The 22,997-nt window shown below is 44.0% G+C and overlaps 1 protein-coding gene across 1 annotated transcript in view; it reads right to left on the minus strand.

The window, feature by feature from the left end:
- LOC124799170 (neuronal acetylcholine receptor subunit alpha-4-like) overlaps positions 1–22,997 on the minus strand; it is a 189,837-nt gene that overhangs the window by 105,135 nt on the left and 61,705 nt on the right. Inside the window, exon 5 of the mRNA XM_047262708.1 lies at positions 2,665–2,875. Within this exon, the coding sequence (XP_047118664.1) occupies positions 2,665–2,875 (211 nt within the window). The remainder of the gene's footprint in view (positions 1–2,664; positions 2,876–22,997) is intronic.

Genomic DNA, 22,997 nt, shown 5'->3' on the forward strand with positions numbered 1-22,997 from the left:
TCGTCCGGAAACACGGTCTGACGCTACTCCTATCCTCAGTGACGTCGTTCCGTACACCATTGCTGTCTAGCATGTTTCTGCATATTTGTCAAAGGTAGGCGGGGAAGTGGACGACGCGCACGTAATCCATGCCGCAGTAAACGGCGACGAACAGTGACCACTGATAGGGTACGACGTGTTACACTGTCCCACTGTTGCGCCAGATCTGAGGAGGACGCAGATCTGCCCTGCAATGCCTTTCGGATGAGGTGTCGTTCTTCTTGCGGGGTGGTCTGTGTGGTGCGACCTGACCCATTTCATCTTTCTATCGACCATCCTGCACACACCCGTTGCACTGCCGAAACACTTCGTCCAACACTAGCAGCGATTTCCTGGATGGATGCATCACATCCTCCCATGCCAATAATACGCCCTCTTTCAAACTCACTGATTTGATGGTAGGGTTCGCACATACATCTGCGAGGCATCCTGCACGTCTGCTCAAGTCACACTGATCCATTAACTTCCGTTTATAGTGACAATGAGAGCCACAAGCACATTTTACCGGTAGATGATGTTGCGCCATGATATTGATGTTGACCGTGTAAGCGCGGGCCAACATGGTTCATAAGCTAATCATTTCTGTAGAACATACACTACTGGCCAATAAAATTCCTACACCAACAAGAAATCCAGATGATAAACGGGTATTCATTGGACAAATATATTACACTACAACTGACATGTGATTACATTTTCACGCAATTTGGGTGCATAGATCCTGAGAAATCAATACCCAGAACAAACACCTCTGGCCGTAATAACGGCCTTAATACGCCTGGGCAATGAGTCAAACAGAGATAGTTGCTCGACCACCATTGACCAGACGTTTCCAGTTGGTGAGAGATCTGGAGAATGTGCTGGCCGGGGCAGCAGTCTAACATTTTCTGTATCCAGAAAGGCCCGTACAGGACCTGCAACATGCGGTCGTGCATTATCCTGCTGAAATGTAGGGTTTCGCAGGTATCGAATGAAAGGTAGAGCCACGGGTCGTAACACATCTGAAATGTAACGTCCACTGTTCAAAGTGCCGTCAATGCGGACAAGAGGTGACCGAGACGTGAAACCAATAGCACCCCATACCATCACTGCCGGGTGATACGGCAGTATGGCGATGACGAATACACGCTTCCAATGTGCGTTCACCGCGATGTCGCCAAACACGGATGCGACCATCATGATGCTGTAAACAGAACCGGATTCACCCGAAAAATGACCATCGCAGGCGCTCCTGTCTGTGATGCAGCGTCAAGGGTAACCGCAGCCATGGTCTCCGAGCTGATAGTCCACGCTGCTGCAAACGTCATCGAACTGTTCGTGCAGATGGTTGTTGTCTTGCAAACGTCCCCATTTGTTGACTCAGGGATTGAGACGTGGCTGCACGATCCATTACAGCCAAGCGGATAATCTCGACTGCTAGGGATACGAGGCCGTTGGGATCCAGCACGGCGTTCCGTATTACCCTCCTGAACCCACCGATTCCATATTCTGCTAACAGTCATTGGATCTCGACCAACGCGAGCACCAATGTCGCGATACAATAGACCGCAATCGCGATAGGCTACAATCCGACCTTTATCAAAGTCGGAAACGTGATGGTACGCATTTATCCCCTTTACCCGAGGTATCACAACAACGTTTCACCAGGCAACGCCTGTCAACTGCTGTTTGTGTATGAGAAATCGGTTGGAAACTTTCCATATGTCAGCACGTTGTAGGTGTCACCACCGGCGCCAACCTTGTGTGAATGCTCTGAAAAGGTAATCATTTGCATATCACAGCATCTTTTTCCTGTCAATCAGGGAATCAAATAACTGTCTTTTACAATGCCTTTCCGAGACTTACATCTGAAATACTCTTCTGTGATACTTTGCATATTACAGCATCTTCTTCCTGTCGGTTAAATTTCGCGTCTATAGCACGTCATCTTCGTGGTGTATCAATTTTAATGGCCAGTAGTGTAGTAACACAGTCATCCTCGAATACAGGAGCTCTGAATTTAACCAACTGTGTTCCACGAGACTGCATCGTCCTTCTTTCGATGATTCATATTTAAGTTGCCCAATCATCTGTATTACACTTCCTTACGGCGCCGCGCCTTGCCACGGTTCGCGCGGCTCCCCCCCCCCCCCCCCTCCCCTCCCCCCATCGGAGTTTCGAGTTCTCCCTAGGGCACGGCTGTCTGTGTTGTCCATAGCGTAAGTTAATTAAAGTTAGATTAAAAAATTTGTAAGCCTGCGGACCGATGCCCTCAACATTTTGGTCCCATAGGAACTTACCACAAATTTTCAAAATTTTCCCTGTGGACTACACCAACTGGAGAAACTCTACAGCCGCTGATAAAGTTGTGTATTGCAGAGTCATCGTGATTCGTATTGATAATCTGACAGGAGTGTAAAACCATGTCGACAATGATTTAGCGATAAGACAAACCGATTCCCATTAGCCTGTTGTTAATTCTCATTGTTTGTGTGCCCTATGTTGGGTGGATGTCCATAGAATTGCGTTTGACACCTGTGGCTGCTTTCCCCTTCTGTAGTCCTCAGATATGTGCAGCATTGTGAATGCACCTACAGCAGCTGTATACGTGTTGCCATAGAACGTCTCTATTTCAGTCGTACTTACGTGGAGATCTTTGAGGAAGAGCCGCTCGCTGGTGAGCATCCAGGAGCCGACGTGGAAGGAGCAGTTGTGCTCGTCCTGGGGCCAGCCGCGGTAGTCGCTGAGGCAGTGCGCCAGCACCGTCATGCCCAGCATGCACATCACCTCGCCCGAGCTCGTCACGGCGCACATGTGCTCCGTCAGGTCCACCGAGTCGGGAACGTTCGTCGGGTGGCTGCGGACACGACCGCGGGTCACTGTCTCAGGCCACTGACCACCCAAACACTTACTTCTCCACGTTATCTCACTCATTCTCAGAGAAAGTTTGATGCTGCATAGCTTATTTGCGTACCTTTCGAGGTTCTGCTATGGCATCTAATCCAAAACTAGTGTATCGTCGAGTGTATCACTGGATATCGACAATAGTGACCAAAAGTTAAGCATAATAGAGAAAACAGGAAGATAAAAGGTGAGCGATGACTGTGAATGAGAAAATTAGACTCTTTGCAATATGTAACTGAATGGAGCAGAAGATACTGCGCTTTGAATAGGCATGCGATGCTCAGATACTAATAAACACTGCATTAGATATACTCTCTCAGCCGTGTTTGCGTGTTTTAAGAATAAACTAGAGGGGTGGTATGGGATGACGTACATGTAGAAAGAGATATTAATATTAAATCCAATTAATTTCCTACTAAATTTGTGTCAATATTTGAAATTTGCTTTCCTAAAAAAATTATCCATAGTATACACTAATGGCCATTAAAATTGCTACACCTCGAAGATGACGTGCTACAGACGCGAAATTTAACCAACAGGAAGAAGATGATGTAATATGCAAATGATTAGCTTTTCAGAGCATTCACACAAGGTTGGCGCCGGTGGCGACACCTACAACGTGCTGACATGAGGGAAGTTTCCAGCCGATTTCCCATACACAAACTGCAGTTGACCGGCGTTGCCTGGTGAAACGTTGTTGTGATGCCTCGTGTATGGAGGAGAAAAGCGTACCATCACGTTTCCGACTTTGATAAAGGTCGGATTGTAGCCTATCGCGATTGTGATTTATAGTATCGCAACATTACTGCTCGCTTTGGTCGAAAGCCAATGACTGTTAGCAGAATATTGAATCGGTGGGTTCAGGAGGATAATACGGAACGCCGTGCTGGATCCCAACGGCCTCGTATGACTAGCAGTCGATATGACACGCATCTTATCCGCATGGCTGTAACGGATCGTGCAACCACGTCTCGATCCCTGAGTCAACAGATGGGGACGTTTGCAAGACAACAACCATCTGCACGAACAGTTCGATGACGTTTGCAGCAGCATGGACTATCAGCTCGGAGACCATGGCTGCGGTTATCCTTGACAGTGCATCGCAGACAGGAGCGCCTCAACGACGAACCTGGGTGCACAAATGGCAAAACATCATTTTTTCGTATGAATCCAGGTTCTGCATACAGCATCATGATGGTCGCATCCGTGTTTGGCGACATCGCTGTGAACGCACATTGGAAGCGTGTATTCGTCATCACCATACTGGCGTATCACCCGGCGTGATGGTATGGGGTGCTATTGGTTACATGTCTCGGTCACCTCTCGTTCGCATTGACGGCACTGTGAACAGTGGACGTTACGTTTCAGATGTGTTACGACCCGTGGCTCTATCCTGCAATCGGTCCCTGCGAAACCCTACATTTCAGCAGGATAATGCACGACCACATGTTTCAGGTCCTGTACGGGCCTTTCTGGATGCAGAAAATGTTCTACTGCTGCCCTGGCCAACACCCAAATTGCGTGAAAATGTAATCACATGTCAGTTCTAGTATAATATATTTGTCCAATGAATACCCGCTTAGCATCTGCATTTCTTCTTGGTGTAGCAATTTTTATGGCCAGTAGTGCACATTAAAAAAAAAAGCAACTAAGCTGTAGATAACTAAGGGAATTGAAATCTCAAGTAACAGAAAGAGAGAAATTTATGTAAAAGCCAAAGTAAGTCAAGAACTGATATTTCTTGCAGTCTACAAAGAATACTGTAGTAGTTTAAGGGAAGTCATTAGAATATCCAGAAGTACGCATGTGCTGACAAAAATAAATAATACAGATAATAAGATTAAAACTGTATGGGATATTGTCAAATGAGTGACACAACAGCCAGTCAGCATACACGATTCCATAACAATTAAACTAAATGACAATGTTATGATAGATAATTAACAAGCTACAAGTACTTTTAACGATCACTTTCTAAACGTAGCACCAAATACAGGGTTAAGTTGTTCAATTGAAGAAGCAAGAGAATATATTTAAAAAGGTCATTCCACAAAACTTCAAGCAATTAGGACCAGCACTGGCATCCTTCACTGAAATTAATATAATTATAAAAATTCTAAAAAGCAAAAGTTCTTGCAGTGTTGACGGAATTTCAAACAGAATCCTGTAAAGTTGTTCCAGTTTAATAAGTGATGTCCTTAGTGATATATGCAATGCATTACTGGCACAGGGAATTTTTTTTTCAGACAGGTTAAAATATACAATTATAAAACCGCTCCATAAGAAAAGGAACAAGATAGGCTTAAGCAATTATTGTCCAATTTCCTTATTAATAGCTTTCCCAAAATATTCGAAAAAGTCATGTATTCAAGAGCAGTCACACACCTAAGTGGAAACAATTTGCACAGAACATAACAGTTTGGATTCCAGGAAGGTTGCTTAACTGACAATGTTATTCATACATTCACTCGTGAAATATTACAAACCTTCAATAAAATATTGGCAATTGGTACTTCTTGGGTTCTTTCTTTGACATCTTATTGTGCACATCATGATAGTCTCTTAGTAAAAGTCAGTTTTTGTGGAACTGATGGCTTTATACACAGCTGGTTTGAACCATACTTGACAAACAGAATGCGAAAGATAGTGCTGAATAAGTCAGACAATGAAGAGTAGACTGAGGGGGAAAAAAAAATCACAAATGGAGGAGACCCACAGATTTCTCTTTCAGGTCCACTCCTGTTCCTTCTACATGTCGATTACTTTCCATATAACAGTCATGAAGCAAAATTGGTACATTTTGCGGACGATACTAGTGTTATAATAAATCCCATTCGAGAGAGCAACAGAAGAGTTAGGAAATAATATTTTCCAAGAAGCTATTAAGGGGAGTTAGAACAGAAATTTTTTTTCACTTTTTCAGATTTTTATCTCATTTTAAAACTTTCAATTTTGCGAATAAAATTTTATAGGGCTATTACAAATGATTGAAGCGATTTCACAGCTCTACAATAACTTTATTATTTGAGATATTTTCACAACGCTTTGCACACACATACAAAAACTCAAAAAGTTTTTTAGGCATTCACAAATGTTCGATATGTGCCCCTTTAGTGATTCGATAGACATCAAGCTGATAATCAAGTTCCTCCCACACTCGGCGCAGCATGTCCCCATCAATGAGTTCGAAAGCATCGTTGATGCGAGCTCTCAGTTCTGGCACGTTTCTTGGTAGAGGAGGTTTAAACACTGAATCTTTCACATATCCCCACAGAAAGAAATCGCATGGGGTTAAGTCGGGCGAGCGTAGAGGCCATGACATGAATTGCTGATCATGATCTCCACCACGACCGATCCATCGGTTTTCCGATCTCCTGTTTAAGAAATGCCGAACATCACGATGGAAGTGCGGTGGAGCACCATTCTGTTCAAAGATGAAGTCGGCGCTGTCGGTCTCCAGTTGTGGCATGAGCCAATTTTCCAGCATGTCCAGATACACGTGTCCTGTAACGTTTTTTTCGCAGAAGAAAAAGGGGCCGTAAATTTTAAACCGTGAGATTGCACAAAACACGTTAACTTTTGGTGAATTGCGAATTTGCTGCACGAATGCGTGAGGATTCGCACATTGTGTCTGTTCACTTCACCATTAAGAAAAAATGTTGCTTCATCACTGAAAACAAGTTTCGCACTGAACGCATCCTCTTCCATGAGCTGTTGCAACTGCGCCGAAAATTCAAAGCGATTGACTTTGTCATTGGGTGTCAGGGCTTGTAGCAATTGTAAACGGTAAGACTTCTGCTTTAGCCTTCACCGTAAGATTTTCCAAACCGTCGGCTGTGGTACGTTTAGCTCCCTGCTTGCTTTATTCGTCGACTTCCGCGGGCTACGCGTGAAACTTGCCCGCACGCGTTCAACCGTTTCTTCGCTCACTGCAGGCCGACCCGTTGATTTCCCCTTACAGAGGCATCCAGAAGCTTTAAACTGCGCATACCATCGCCGAATGGAGTTAGCAGTTGGTGGATCTTTGTTGAATTTCGTCCTGAAGTGTCGTTGCACTGTTATGACTGACTGATGTGAGTGCATTTCAAGCACGACATACGCTTTCTCGGCTCCTGTCGCCATTTTGTCTCACTGCGCTCTCGAGCGCTCTGGCGGCAGAAACCTGAAGTGCGGCTTCAGCCGAACAAAACTTTATGAGTTTTTCTACGTATCTGTAGTGTGTCGTGACCATATGTCAATGAATGGAGCTACAGTGAATTTATGAAATCGCTTCAATCGTTTGTAATAGCCCTATATATATATATATATATATATATATATATATATATATATATCACTCAAACTCACATGGGAAGTATTTTTTATATATAATCTAAACCGGTTGAAAATGTTAAAATTTGTACGTACATTAGTTTGAGATCTAATAAAATCGGTAATTTTTATATAGAAGGTTGTGGATTGCTGTGTTATAAAGGTTAAATTACATGTGTCTTGGTAGCACTGTCAAAAACCGTATCGTATCGTTTCATAGTGCAAACACGAGTTGGATTGAAGAGTTGCTAGATAACAGAACGCAGCATGTCATTCTCAAGGGAGAGGTCTTCCGAAGTAAGAGTGATTTCAGGTGTGCTGCAGAGGAGTGTCGTAGGACCGTTGCTATTCACAATATATATAAATGAACTTGTGGATAACATCGGAAGTTTACGCGGATGATGCTGTAATATATCGAGAGGTTGTAACAGTGGAAAATTGTACTGAATGCCGGACGATCTGCAACGAATTGACGTATTGTGCAGGGAATGGCAATTGAACTTCAATGTAGTCAAGTGTAATGTGCTGCGAATACATAGCAAGAAAGATCTCTTATCATTTAGATACAGTATAGCAGGTCAGCAACTTGAAGCAGTTAATTCCATAAATTATCTGGGAGTAGGTATTAGGAGTGATCTAAAATGGAATGACCATATAAAGTTGATCGTCGGTAAAGCAGATGCCAGACAGATTCATTGGAAGAATCTTAAGGAAATGCAGTCCGAAAACAAAGGAAGTAGGTTACAGTACAACTGTTCGCCCACTGCTTGAATACTGTTCACTGGTGTGGGATCCATACCAGATAGGGTTGATAGAAGAGATAGAGAAGATCCAACGGAGAGCAGCGCGCTTCGCTACAGGATCATTTAGTAATCGCGAAAGCGTTAGGGAGATGATAGATAAACTCCAGTGGAAGACTCTGCAAGAGAGACGCTCAGTAGCTCGGTACGGGCTTTTGTTGAAGTTTCGAGAACATACCTTCACTGAGGAGTCAAGCAGTATATTGTTCCCTCCTACGTATATCTCGTGAAGAGACCATGAGGATAAAATCAGAGAGATTAGAGCCAACACGGAGGCATACCGACACTCTTTCTTTCCACGAACAATACGAGACTGGAATAGAAGGGAGAATCGATAGCGGTACTCAAGGTACCCTCCACCACACCCATCAGGTGGCTTGCAGAGTGTGGATGTAGATGTATCTCTCAAAAAGTAAAGTATGATGCCAAAACGAAATGTTTTTAAGAAACGTGGGTTTCAGGGTAATAGATTTCGAATAAAGGGAAACATTGTGTTCAACATGTGGCGTGTGAAGTTACAGACAATGAAATACAGGCAAACTCGTCAGTATCGAGAGAAACACCCATTAGTGCTTCGAAGATTAAAATAAAACTTAGTGATACACAGTTTTCCCAAAAGGGAAGTTGTGTAAATGGTAGGTTAGGTTATATTTTGATAGATTTACACATCCTAACAATGATGTTAGGTGAATGTGTGTGTTGTAAAATATGTGGAGGGCCAGTTATTTTACATGAAGACAGTGAGGTATCAAATGGACTAGCCACGAAACTTATCATTAATTGTGCCAGATCATTTTGGAATTCTGATAAGTGTATAGATAATTTTTTGAAGTAAATGTTAGGTAGTTTTAAGGATTGAGAGCTGTTGGCAAAGGACACACTGCATCAGAAATAATGTGTGCCGTGATTAATATGCCACTCCCACCTTGTAAAATCGACAAGTATGAGGATATATTGGAGCTGCTGTGGAATCTGTTGCATGTGAGTCAATGAAGGGTGCTGCAAACGAAGCTGTTGAAATAAATGATGGTATGACTGACATACCAGTAGCTTTTGATGGCACTTGATAGAAGCGCGGCTACAGTTCTAAGAATTCTGTTGTTACGTTGGCCAGTGTGGATACTGGAAAGGTAATAGATTTCCAGATTTTAACCAAACATTGTTGTAAGTGTAAATCAGGGAATGAAGAAGGGCATACCTGTGACAGAAATTATGCAGGAACAAGTGATGGTATGGAGTCTTCTGCAGCTATTGAAATTTTAGTCGATCTGTGAGCGAAAGGGGAGCATGTTACACTAAGTTCTTAGATGATGGAGACTCAAAAGCATATAACAGTGTACTTGCCGCTCAGCCTTATGGTGAGAAGATTATCACAAAACTGGGATGTGTTGGGCACGTCCAGAATAGGATGGGCACCAGGTTGAGGAAGTTGAAACAAAGTTTGAGAGACAAGGAACTTTCTGATCGTAAAACCACAAGATGCAGGCTAACAGACAAAATGATTGATGAACTAGAGCAGTATTATGGGATGGTCGTTCGAAATAATACTGAGGATTTGTTGAAAATGAAGCAGGCAGTATTGACTACCTTCTTCCACAGACTGTCAACTGATTAAAAACCATTACACCACCTTTCCCCTCCTGGACCTGATTCATGGTGCAATTACCGCAATGCCCAGTACTCAAACAGTTCATACAGCCATAAACATTACAGCCCAGCCGCAGTCATGGATATCATAAAACCTATTTACAGAGAACTGGCAAATCCTGAATTACTGAAGAAGTTTCTGCATGGTCAGACTCAAAATCTCAATGAGTCGGTCAATAATCTTATATGGACTAGGTTACAAAAAACGTTTTTGCTGGAATGAAGACACTAAATCGAGGGATCAGTGATGCTGTTGTTGCTTTTAATGATGGCAACATTGGTAGGGTGAAAGTGCTACAGCATATGGGAATTAACCCTGGAGCAAACTGCACCAGAGAACTTGAACGGATGGACAAGGTTCGCATTGATAAAGCAGAGTATGCAGCACACTTAGCCACTAAGGAGTCCAGAAAGAAGAAAAGAAGAAAATAACGTGGAAAAGATAAAGAGGATGATATACAGTATGGTGCAGGGTGCTATGAGCGATTAAAAATAAAAAAAAATAAGCATATATAAAGTGAGTTACAGTATTTTGAAACTTTAGAAGCCGTTCCTGAAAATTTACATTTTCTGATGCATTTTTCCCTAAATCTCAGAAACCGTTCCGAGTAGAGTATTCAAATTTTCAGGGAGTAATAACATACATATCCTGAGTCTACTGAACTAAAATGTTCATGTTATGTATAAAATGTTTATGTTATGTATAATTAAAATCATTTAGGATAACAGACAAAAGAACACAAAATTTTAACCGTGTGATTAAAAAATTGTATTTCCGAAAGCGGTGGCTGAAATACAATTATTGTAGTTCAGTACTCAGAACATAGAGTTTAATGTCCTGTAAAAGTTTCATGTCAATGGCTACAGTGCCACCTGAAATAGAGGGAAGCCAAGTCACTAAATTTAACATTGTCGGGATAGGGCGTTCCAACCCCCGTTAAGTGGTTCTCTCAAAATGAACGCTCCCTAAGTTTTGAGAAAAACACACTACATTCAGCTCTGTACAACAAATAGAATCATACCAAAAATTTATGTCGCACACGAGCAGGACCCAGCAAGTAGGGTAGAATGCTCCAAATTTTTGGGTGTACACATTGATGCAAACTTGAACTGGAATAAGTATATTATGGACCTTCTCAAACAGTCAAGTTCGGTTATTTTTACTCTTCGTATAATTGCTAATCTTGGAAACAAACGTATGAACCTCCTGACAAATTTTTAATATTTCCACTCAGTAATGTCATATGGAATTAATTTCTGGGCTAACTCAACACTCAAAGTATTGATCGCACAAAAGCGAGCAGTAAGAGTATGTGGTGTTCACCCACGGACGTCATGGAGCTACCTCTTCAAGGAGTTAGACATTTTAACTTGACGTCACAACGCATATTTTCGCTAGTGAAATTCGTCATAATCCATCACAATTTGAGAAGAACAGTGATGTACATACCTGCAAAGCTAGAGCGAAAAATGACAGTTATTACCCATTGATAAAGGCGTCAGCGGCTGAGAGAGGAGTTCAATATGGAACAATAAAAATGTTTGATCACCTGCCCAATAAACTGTTTGACAGGTAGCGAAGCAAGTTTAAAATCTAATTTAAAATCATTTCTCCTGGATAGCTTCTCCTAGTCCACTGACGAATTTCTACTTAAAAACTGGTAGCCAGTAGCAAAAACATTGTTTTTATGTGGAGTTGCATGCGTAGTAATAAAATGACAGTGCGTAACGTTAACAGTAATCATGTATACATGTCCTGTAAACTGAGTCGTTCCATACGATTTCGATAAAATAATCGTTCAGATGATCTGTGGAAAGTGCAACAAACTAACTAGCTAACTCTTTCGCTGTGAGTGCTTTGGTTTATTCGGCTGGCGTGCACATCGGCTCAGACGGCAAGACAGGAAGGCGTATTGCCGCCCAGTTAAGACAGCACAGTCCAACTTGTTTGGAGCGTTCTAAGCGAATGACTCGTGCATGACCACAGACTTGCTGCTCAAACGAAACGAGTGGCCAAAGGTCGCATTTGAAAACGTGCTGTGTATGATGCATGAATGTTGCAGTTCGCGGTGAACAGTGTAGCCAAAGTCCACAGTAATACGTTACAAGAAGGCTGTTGATCGTGTGCTTAGCATCGATGAACGTCAAGAGAAAGAAAAAGTAAATTCAACAATGTTATGTACTTTTATTTAACAACTGTGCATAACCATAGGAGAACGTTGAAGATGAACCTCCAGGAGACTTCAGAAGCAGGTTGTTAATTTAAGAAATGGTGCCCCAGGTGTAGAACTCTTATTCGTGGACGTTGCACAATAAGTGTAAAAGTGACTCACGCGTCTTAAGTTAAAAGAGTGGTATCGAACTATATTCAACACTGTGTACAAAGTATTTGTAAATAGTGTCAACATATTAGACAAAAATACTTTAGTCATTTGTGATTTATTGATTAGTGAAGAACGAGAAAAAACAGTATTTGGAAACGAAGTGGCACACAAATAGGAAGGAATTGGAATCGATGCCTGGCAGAAAAGTTGTACAAAACAACACTTTCAACTATTTTGCCAGAGAGGTTGCAGCCAGTAGAAAGCTGTGGAAGCGGCTGCCAGATTTGAAGAGCAAGGGCTAGACGTTAGTAACAAAAATCAAGTAGTAAAAAAGTGAGCTTTTTAATGCCAGTGGCGTAAAACCTGGAGTAGACTCGTTTGTGTATGATGAAGTGAGAGATAATCAGGTGAGTGTAGAAACGGCGAGAATTTCACCGACAGGATTCTTTGATTCTGGAAGTGAAGAAGATACGCAGATGACACTTTTTTATATGACCTCACGAAGAAAGATAACTCTCTGAAGTTTTAAAGCTTCTGACTAATATTAATTCTAATATAAAGTTCACTATGGAAAAAAGTAAAAGAGGACCTATTTTCATTTTTGTATATCCAGGTAATTAAGAAACCTGACGGAATTTTAAGGCATAAAATCTGCAAGAAGCATATTGACGCAGATAGATACCTTAATAGAGATTCCAGTCATCATTCCAAGCAGGAAAAAGGAGTCATCAAAACATTGGTGGGCCGGGCTAAAAGAGTCTTTGAACCTAAGAACGCGTTAAAAAGATATGTATACACTGACAAAGAGATAAATAGACCACTACAGGCTAAAACGTCTAGAATTTCTAATGAAAATGAACCTAAAATGAAAGTTTCCTTTCCATTTGTGAGTTTCTCATGGATCGCATCTGCAAAGCACTCATAATACATGATACTGACACAGTGTATAAACTGACAAAAAAAGTGAGCGAATATTTGAACACTGCGAAGGACTACGCCCGCCACTTTCCAGAACAGGAGTATAAAAATCCGATGCACTTGTGGCCAAGTGTAGGCCTACATGGTAACTACAAAAAGAAGCACTAACACCCGCATTAAAGAACACAGGAGCAATTGTCGCCTGGGCAAGACAGAAAAATCAGCAATAGCGGATCACACACTAGGAGTGGGAAACCACCAGATTCGCTTGTCGACACTGGGGTTTCAACAAGATATAATAATTACTGCTCTAGGATGTACGGACAGCAATACAGAAGCCTCCAGAAAAGAAGAAGGATAGAAGTTGGACAAGATGCGGGCCTCGGTGCTACGCAAAGCAAACAGCGCCGACTCTCCCCCACAAGAAGCTCCATGACGTACGTCGACTTCACAGCGCCACCGACGGCGGTCGGCAGAGGTCGCCCGATAACATCGGTCGACAGTTTTGTCACACTGCGTCAGATCTCCTCCGCCTGTTTTTGGCGGGCTCTAGGAGGTCAGGTGAGGTCGCGTTAGGTTAGAATCTGTTCCATCGAGGAGGTCAAAATCTATCTGAACCTCCGTGGGATGCTATTAAAAAGTCACCGAATGCCTGTGAATTACTTATATCCGTCTCCAAAAGAATGTCACGAATACTGTACACTCTTTCCTTAGTTATTGGGATAACCAGACAAATTTTACGAATATATGAGATGAAGAGAGAAACGTTCAGTCACATATTAGAGATGATTCGTGGTGGTTTTTGTTACTGTTGTGGTCTTCAGTCGAGAGACTGGTTTGATGCAGCTCTCCATGCTACTCTATCCTGTGCAAGCTTCTTCATCTCCCAATACCAACTGCAACCTACATCCTTTAGAATCTACTTAGTGTAGTCATCTCTTGCTCTACGATTTTTACCCTCCACGCTGCCCTCCAATACCAAATTCGTGATCCCTTGATGCCTGAGAATATGTCCTACCAAGCGATCCCTTCTTCTAGTCAAGTTGTGCCACAAATTTCTCTTCTCCCCAATTCTATTCAATACCTCTTCATTAGTTATGTGATCTACCCATCTAATCTTCTGCAATCACAATGTTTATAAATGACCTAGTACATGTGTCGGGGCCCGCATCTCGTGGTCGTGCGGTAGCGTTCTCGCTCCCCACGCCCGGGTTCCCGGGTTCGATTCCCGGCGGGGTCAGGGATTTTCTCTGCCTCGTGATGGCTGGGTGTTGTGTGATGTCCTTAGGTTAGTTAGGTTTAAGTAGTTCTAAGTTCTAGGGGACTGATGACCATAGATGTTAAGTCCCATAGTGCTCAGAGCCATTTGAACCATTTTTGATGTGTCGGAAGTTCCATGCGGCTTTTCGCGGATGATGCTGCAGTATACAGAGAAGTTGCAGAATTAGAAAATTGTAGCGAAATGCAGGAAGACCTGCAGTGGATAGGCCCTTGGTGCAGGGAGTGGCAACTGACCCTTAACATAGACAAATGTAATGTATTGCGAATACATAGAAAGAAGGATCCTTTATTGTATGATTATATCATAGCGGAACAAACACTGGTAGCAGTTACTTCTGTAAAATATCTGGGAGTATGCGTGCGACGCGATTTGACGTGGAATGATCATATAAAATTAATTGTTGGTAAGGCGGGTGCCAGGTTGAGATTCATTGGGAGAGTGCTTAGAAAATGTAGTCCATCAACAAAGGAGGTGGCTTACAAAACACTCGTTCGACGTATACTTGAGTATTGCTCATCAGTGTGGGATCCGTACCAGGTCGGGTTGACGGAGGAGATAGAGAAGATCCAACGAAGAGCGGCGCGTTTCGTCACAGGGTTATTTGGTAAGCGTGATAGCGTTACGGAGATGTTTAGCAAACTCAAGTGGCAGACTCTGCAAGACAGGCCCTCTGCATCACGGTGTAGCTTGCTGTCCAGGTTTCGAAAGGGTACGTTTCTGGATGAGGTATCGAATATATAGCTTCCCTCTACTTATACCTCCCGAGGAGATCACGAATGTAAAATTAGGGAGATTCGAGCGCGCACGGAGGCTTTCCGGCAGTAGTTCTTCCCGCGAACCATACGCGACTGGAATAAGAAAGGGAGGTAATGACAGTGGCACGTAAAGTGCCCTCCGCCACACACCGTTGGGTGGCTTGCGGAGTATAAATGTAGATGTAGAATCTTCTGTAGCACCACATTTCGAAAGTTTCTATTCTCTTCTTGCCCAAACTACTTATCGTCCACGTTTCACTTCCATACATGGCTACACTCCATACAAATACTTTCAAAAACGACTTCCTGACACTTAAATCTATACTCGATGTTAACAAATTTCTCTTCTTCAGAAACGCTTTCCTTGCCATTGTCAGTCTACATTTTATATCCTCTCTACTTCGACCATCATCAGTTATTTTGCTCCCCAAATAGCAAAACTCCTTTACTACTTTAAGTGTCTCATTTCCTAATCTAATTCCCTCAGCATCACCCAACTTAATTCGGCTACATTCCATTATCCTCGTTTTGCTTTTGTTGATGTTCATCTTATATCCTCCTTTCAAGACACTGTCCATTCCGTTCAACTGCTCTTCCAAGTCCTTTGCTGTCTCTGATAGAATTACAAAGTCGTCGGCGAACCTCACAGTTTTTATTTCTTCTCCATGGATTCTAATACCTATTCCGAATTTTCTTTTGTTTCCTTTACTGCTTGCTCAATATACAGATTCGTGGTAACATTCAGAAATCAAGATTATAACATTCTGCACAACTTCAAATAGGTTCAACAAAACTGACTTAACTTTCCATGACTGTCATTCAGGGTATGCGTGGAAGATAAACACATATTTTGGAATAAGTTACTGTGAACACCAAAAGAATTGAAAAATGGAAACACATAGAGAACATTTGCAAACCATCTCACGTAAGACAGTCACTAGCCTATTGTTATACAAGCATCACTGAGCAGCAATAATAATTTGTAGACTGCTAGTACCCACCTACCGTAACTGAAAGAAGATCCACTACACTAACTTCAAGCCTATGATACACCATCCTTCTAAACTGAACAAATTATTTTTTTAGTTGTAATTTACGGCTAAAATTTCCGATAAAGATTATGCCGACTTTTGGTTTCCAATCAGACTGCGATTTCAGTCCGCAGATTCCGAGCTACGTCCTGATTACGACGCGCCTTTTCACCTGAGAATGCCTACTGTCCTTACTTCACAGGCCAGCATAAGCCACGCACGAGATGTATCCTCAAAACAACAACAGATTAGCTACGTTGGGAGGAATCGTTTACGCACGCCTACCCCGGAAATCCCGGCGTGCAACTGGCGGCCAGCTGACTAGACTGGCTGTTCCCAGTTCGGCCTGCAGATGATCGTCGTGACAGAGGGCGACGCTGTCGCACTGTACAAGCGACGCGTTTTCGGGTATTTCGCCCGACGCTCTGCTCAGGACGTAAACCCAGTGAAAGTTCTTGCCTAGTCCGCGAATGCGCAGTGCCATTTCGCCGCCGTTGGATTTGAACAGCAGAGAGAAACACGTTTCCAGGCTGAGCGCGAAGTTATGGCCCGTGTACTCGTGTGCGTACGGAGAGTAGCGGAAAGATTAAAATCCAATTAAGATAGCAATAATACTCTCCACCCCCCGCCCGTTGCCGCGCCTCTATCGCTGTATCCCTCCCTCTCTCCACCTCCACACCCTCCATCTCCTTCATCAGGGCAATTTCCAACGCCTCCCCCTCCCAGATGACGAACTTCGCCGTGACATCTACCCTTCCTTCCAACTATAACCTGGCCTTGTTACCCCCCCCCCTCCCCAGGGCCCCCTTTTTCCTCTTCCCTCCTTCTCCCAGAGCGGATTTTCCTCCATCCCCCCCCCTCCCCTGAGACCCTGCACCCCATACTTGCCTCTTTCTTTCCCACATCCCTCCCTACCTGGCCTTCTTCAGCGCGCGCCCCGCTCATATCCTCCATCCCTTCCCCTCCCTCCCTTCTTCAGGTCCCCCTCATCTCCTAGCGCCTGGCAGATCCTCTGTATTGATCATCATCAGTGTGCCACATCAGTGTTGGCTAGTGCTGTTTCTCCTGTGCGTCAAGAGGTGTGAATTTAATTGTGTACTGCCTTGAGGTTCGCCGTCAGTGTTATGTTATGTGCTATGCCATCCGTCGATACCTTTATACTGTGCCTTGTGTTCATTTAATCGTCGCAGTGTGTGGCTTTTTGTGTGTGCTACTTTTAAACAGTTTTTTATCTCCATTTTAGTCACCCCATTTTTTTGTCTATTGCCTTCCATGTTGTTCCCCCTTTTTTATATCTATGTTCACCTTATTCTCTCCTTTGCTGTTTTTAAATGTCTTCTATTGTTTTGTTCTATGTCTTTCGGCGGAAGAGCAGCGCATATGCTGCTGCCAGCCCGCCCCGATGGGGAATTGAAATACAATAAAGAAAAAAAAAAGCAATAAAATAATTTTAAAAAAGAACCAGCAAACGTATGCTAGGTGCAATACAAATGGCTGAGGGCCACAATTAATTTAAAAATTTTAGAATATATTACCATAGACTTTTAAGGCGGAAGACCAGAATATTTAACAACAAGAAATCTTAAAAATCAACAAGATTAAAATGCAATTAAAGAGGCAAATCAAATCAAATAAAAAACATCACGGCTAGGTGGAAAGCCTTAAGGCTAAGCAGATAGAACATACATATGCAAGGTGCAATATCAATGGCTGGAGGCCACAATTAAGTTTCAAAATTTTAAAATATATTACCATAATCTTTTAAAGGCAGAAGGCCGCAATGTTTAAGCTTGAAAGACAAATTTAAAAATTAATTTTGCAAAATTTTTAAGAAAATTAAAAAAACCAGAAGCCTTGAATTTAAAGTAGCTGCCAACAGATAATAAAACACCTGTGGCACTCAGAAGCCTCCAGGGAGGTCGGTCTGCCCTCCCTCACTTAGTCGAGACAGCTGGTGAGCCCAACTACACTTGACCCGTCGGAACCCAACCGGGGGACAGCCACGGACCGACCGACACAACGACTTGTTTCCCATCAATCAGTACCTGAGAACTCAAACAGAAAATGTTACGGAAGTAACTCTCCACAATCAAATAAGTACAATCACTCGGTGTTGGTCACAGGAAAACCTCCCCAACAGCTAACCACCGAAACGAACCACATCATGAATGGACGAGACTTGGGTACTTAAAACCACACTCAATTTCGACGTCCTGGGTCGGCGAACCGCGAAGCTCGTAGCGATCGGAGAGCTCCACACACGCTCCGACACTGCGCAGGGACCGGTAACGGACTCAGCGACTGCGCCGCGCGGAGACCTCTTCCCTGGTCCGCAGCAACCGACCGACTGCCTGCTGGTTCGCCACGACTGCTGCTCCGTCGCGACCGTACTGCTGGTGCGTCTCCCACTCACTTCCAGACAAAAATGGTTCAAATGGCTCTGAGCACTATGGGACTCAACTGCTGAGGTCATTAGTCCCCTAGAACTTAGAACTAGTTAAACCTAACTAACCTAAGGACATCACAAATATCCATGCCCGAGGCAGGATTCGAACCTGCGACCGTAGCGGTCTTGCGGTTCCGGACTGCAGCGCCTTTAACCGCACGGCCACTTCGGCCGGCTCACTTCCAGACACAGGACGGCGGAAATACTGGCTCGGACCCAACCATGCAGAGGAAACACGCCCACTGGCTAAACGACATCCCTGCACCAGGAAAGGGCTGACCCAGGTTCCACAAGATGGTAATTGAAGGGGCCCAGAAGCGCTCAGAGAACCAGTTACACGTCGCCCGATAAGACGACCGACGTCTCAGAGCTAGTACCCCGACATTTAAAATAACTTGTCCAAGGAAATCACGCCAATTACAAACACAACCTGACAAACACTTGCACGAAGACCTGAACGATACAACAGCAACTAAGCACACACGAAGACAAATCGGAGGTCGATGCGCACGCACGCACGCACACACACACACACACACACACACACACACACACACACACACAGCCGACTCATGAACGATCGGTGAGCCCAAACGCGTTTTCCGGTAGGACGACCGACCGACGATCCACCAAGACCGTGGCCCGGCTCAAGTGATTCGTGGCGGCAACGGTCGGGCGAGCCATGTCGACGCAGACCTCCCTGCTGCTCCAACCGGGCTGCAGTAGTGCCGCATTGCAACTCTCGACTGGCACGCCCGGACTGCGTTCCAGACGCGTTCCAACTGACTGGCCGATCGGCACTCGCGACCCGAACTCCTTACGACAGACAACGACCGGGAAGTGATAGCAGTCGAGCAAAGATACTACGAGAGGGGATATATCGATACGCGCCGCTAGCGCCGCTCACGATCAAGCAAAGCAGCAACTCAGTGACAGCAGTAATTTAAATTAACGTAGTGTGTTAGAAGTACGTTAAAAACAGGGTGTAAAATACATTATGTCGGGCATATGAGCCACGCACGGCTCAGGCTGACTACCTTGAAGGGGGGCAATACTTTCGCCTCTGGGTCGGTGCTGACAACACACGTATACGCGTTACTTACTGGACTCCTCTGCACTACACACTGATAGATTGCAAAACGTTGGTAGTAGCTGACAATGACACGCAAATTACCGACTTCTCGCAAAATGTGACGATTTGAACAACGGCAGCAGGGGTACGTCGCCACTTGAACATTAACGTCACGGACGCTACGCAGCGGTGCTATCGCATCACGTGACGAGCCGGCCCACAAGCTTAGGTATGTATACACTGGTCGGCTGGATCATTATGAACACCTACTTGACAGCTGGTACATCCACTTTTGGCACAGATAACAGCGACAGTGCGTGGTGGCGTGGAACCAATGAGGCCTCGGTGTGTAGCTGGAGGAACTAAATCTTAAACTAAACCAAACCCCGTCCGAACAGGTCTCGGAAGGCCCAACGGCACTGACCAGCCGCCGTCTCATCCACAACCGAGAGGCGTCACTGGATGCGGATAAGCCGTCGTCAGTTTTCGTTACCAGAGCCACTACTCCTCAATTGAGGTGCTCCTCGAATGGCCTCATAAGGGCCGAGTGCACGCCGCTTGCCATCAGCCCGACTTCGGGGATCTGACGGAAACGGTGTTGCCACTGCGATAAGTCTGTTGGCTAGACAAGTTACCTACTTCCCAGGAATTCCGGGGAAGGGGCGATGAGCTTTGATGCCACGTTCAATCACATCCCAGATGTGTTCGATAGTGTTCAGATCTGGAGAGTCGGGGGACCAGCACATCAACTGGAACTCGCAGCTGTGTTCTTCTGAAAGGGTACAGTACTGCCCGATATAGAAAAGATGTATAACAACATACTTTGTTGTTCTTGCCAGAACAGCTTTTTTTGTAGAATAACCATTTTATTTAATACACCGAAGCCGGATACCAATGTAGGAAAGAAGGGCAATTTGTATGTTTAATTATTCAGATGTGCACTTCCATAAAATAGATCCCTGAATCTAGTTAGGTAATGTTTGTGAATCGAATGAATGGCTGGTCGTCTGCTGACCACAGATAGTGAAGGTAGATTCTATAATCATCTTTGAGACGGTTCTCTGGTCACCTTTGCCCGAACCAAAGAGAGGAAGTATACCAGAGCACCAGAGGGCCTGGGATGTGGCTGACCAATACGGTGGCAAGGTCCTCCCCCACTTCTGCGGAAGCGCGGGATGCCCGGATGAACGGTCATGTTTCAGCACTATGTCGCTAGTTCCTGAGGTGTGAAGACGTGCTCAATGTGTGCTCCAGAAAAACAAATTTAAATGAAAATGGTATGCATGTCGAATATTTAGGAGCAGATGAACTAATAATTTCTTTTTTCAGAAACTTTTAGTGGGAGGCTCATATAAATTGTTCAGAAAAAGATAGACAGGTAAACAAATTCATGGGGAACATAGGATTCTTCGGAAGCAACAAAGAAACCACGTGCTGTAATTATAAGACTAAATACTAGCGTGTGGTAGTATTAAGATGAAATACTTGCTTGTGTAAATCTAAGTCGAAAATAATTAAGATTTCCGTGTGCAGAACTTGAATTAGAGACAAGCACTTCCACGTGGTGAGTACACTGTGGTTCTCAACCTGACTATGAGACAATAAAAAGAATTAGAAGTGCTTGTCCTAGCATTCAGTTGAGGATCCGTGTGTGAAATAAATAAGATACCAAAACTTCCATTATGAGATACATTCGTGTGACGACAGCTTGATATTCAGATACTCTGAGAGTGAATTAAGGTGAGTCAGACATCTACCTGGCAACTCTATGAGGGTTGCATTGCACAGGGAGATGTGCATAAATCCTCCGGAGTTTGTGGTAGGAAAATTATTACGCGGGTCAGTGACGTGTGAATCTGGGATGACTATTGTTTGATGTGGAAAAGCAGAACGAGTATAAAACCAAACATTTTGTATTTAGAGACGTGTTTTATACTGTCAGTGTCATTTATTATGTGTATTTAATCTGTGTGATTTGCATGAGACAGTAGCGAATTTAGTGGGTCAAGCATGATTTTTCCTAGTACACCACGAAAGTCAGTAAATTTGTTATGTTGCTAATGAATGAGATTACGAGAGTGTGGGATAGAATGAAGTAGCAAAAGATTCCTTACCAATCCAGAATGCGCACAGTAGCAATAGACAGAAACATTACGAGACCATAGAATAGTAAAATGCTTATGTTATATCATGCCCATTGGGTGGAGAATCACTTGTTTAACTATTGTGTTTAAGTGTACTGCTAGGAATTTTTCAACATTAGCGTGAAAGAATTTATTGTAATAAAAGAGGAGATATATGAGACAACTAGTGGTCTTGATTATTGAGTTGTGGGTAGCCATTTTGTTGAGGTATTTTAACATAAGCTCCATTTTCTTGCTGGGTTGTCCATGCTGCATAAAATACATACGACAGGAAGGAAATGTGGCCTTCCCAGGGTGGAGTGAGTCCATCAGAAATGTGCACTAGCTATTAGTCAGATGCGTTATCCATTCCGTTGCATTAAAAAGTAAGGACGAGAATAAATTATAGCTTAACTGATAAGCACTAGGGCTCATAAGCATGGTTGCAATGGGTATGATAACCATGAAAATATTTCTGATGTACGAATAATAATTGCACTCGCTTGGCAAGTCACTCATCTAGTAGGCCCGACTACTAGATGAAACAGAATGGGGTAGGAACCTCCCACCTCAAACCGCTCCATGACACTCGTGGCCTTGCTGACATGGAGCATTATCTCGCTGAAAAATGCCACTGCCATTGGGAAAGATGATCGTCATGAAGAGGTGTACGTGGTCTGCAACCAGTGTACGATACTCCCTCGCCGTCGTGGTGCTTCGCACGAGCTCGGCGGGTTCATGGATGCCCACGTGAAAGTTCCCCAGAGCATAATGGAGCCACCGCCAGCTTGTCTCCATCCCACAGTACAGGTATCAAGGAGCTGTTCCCCTGGAAGACGACGGATTTGCGTTTTCCCACCCGCATGATCACGAAGGTATATGGGAAACACTCTGCCACTGCACCAACGTCCAGGGACGGTGGTCACGTGCCCATTTCAGTTGTACTTGCCGATGTCGTGGTGTTAACATTGGCTCTTGCACGGATAGTCGGCTGTGGAGGCCCATCGTTAGGAAAGTTCGGTGCTCTGTGTGTTCAGACACACTTATACTCTGCTCAGCATTAAACTCTGATGTCAGCAGCGGCGCAGTTCGCCGCCTGTCCTGTTATACCAGTCTGCCCCGCCTACGACGTCCGACATCTGTAATGAGCGGTGGCCGCCCAACCCCACGACATCTGGACGTGGTTTCATCTCGGTTTCGCCACGTGTCGAAGACACTCCTCGAACACCCGACAAGTCGTGCAGTTTCAGAAATGCTAGCGCCGAGCCTCTGGGCCATCACAGTCTGCTCTCGGTCAAACTCAGATAAATAGCGCGCCTTACCCAGTCTACACAAATATACATGACACTGATTAGACCTCTGATGA

The sequence above is a fragment of the Schistocerca piceifrons genome, chromosome 5 (assembly GCF_021461385.2).
Source record: "Schistocerca piceifrons isolate TAMUIC-IGC-003096 chromosome 5, iqSchPice1.1, whole genome shotgun sequence".
In the NCBI taxonomy this organism is placed as follows: Eukaryota; Metazoa; Arthropoda; class Insecta; order Orthoptera; family Acrididae; genus Schistocerca; species Schistocerca piceifrons.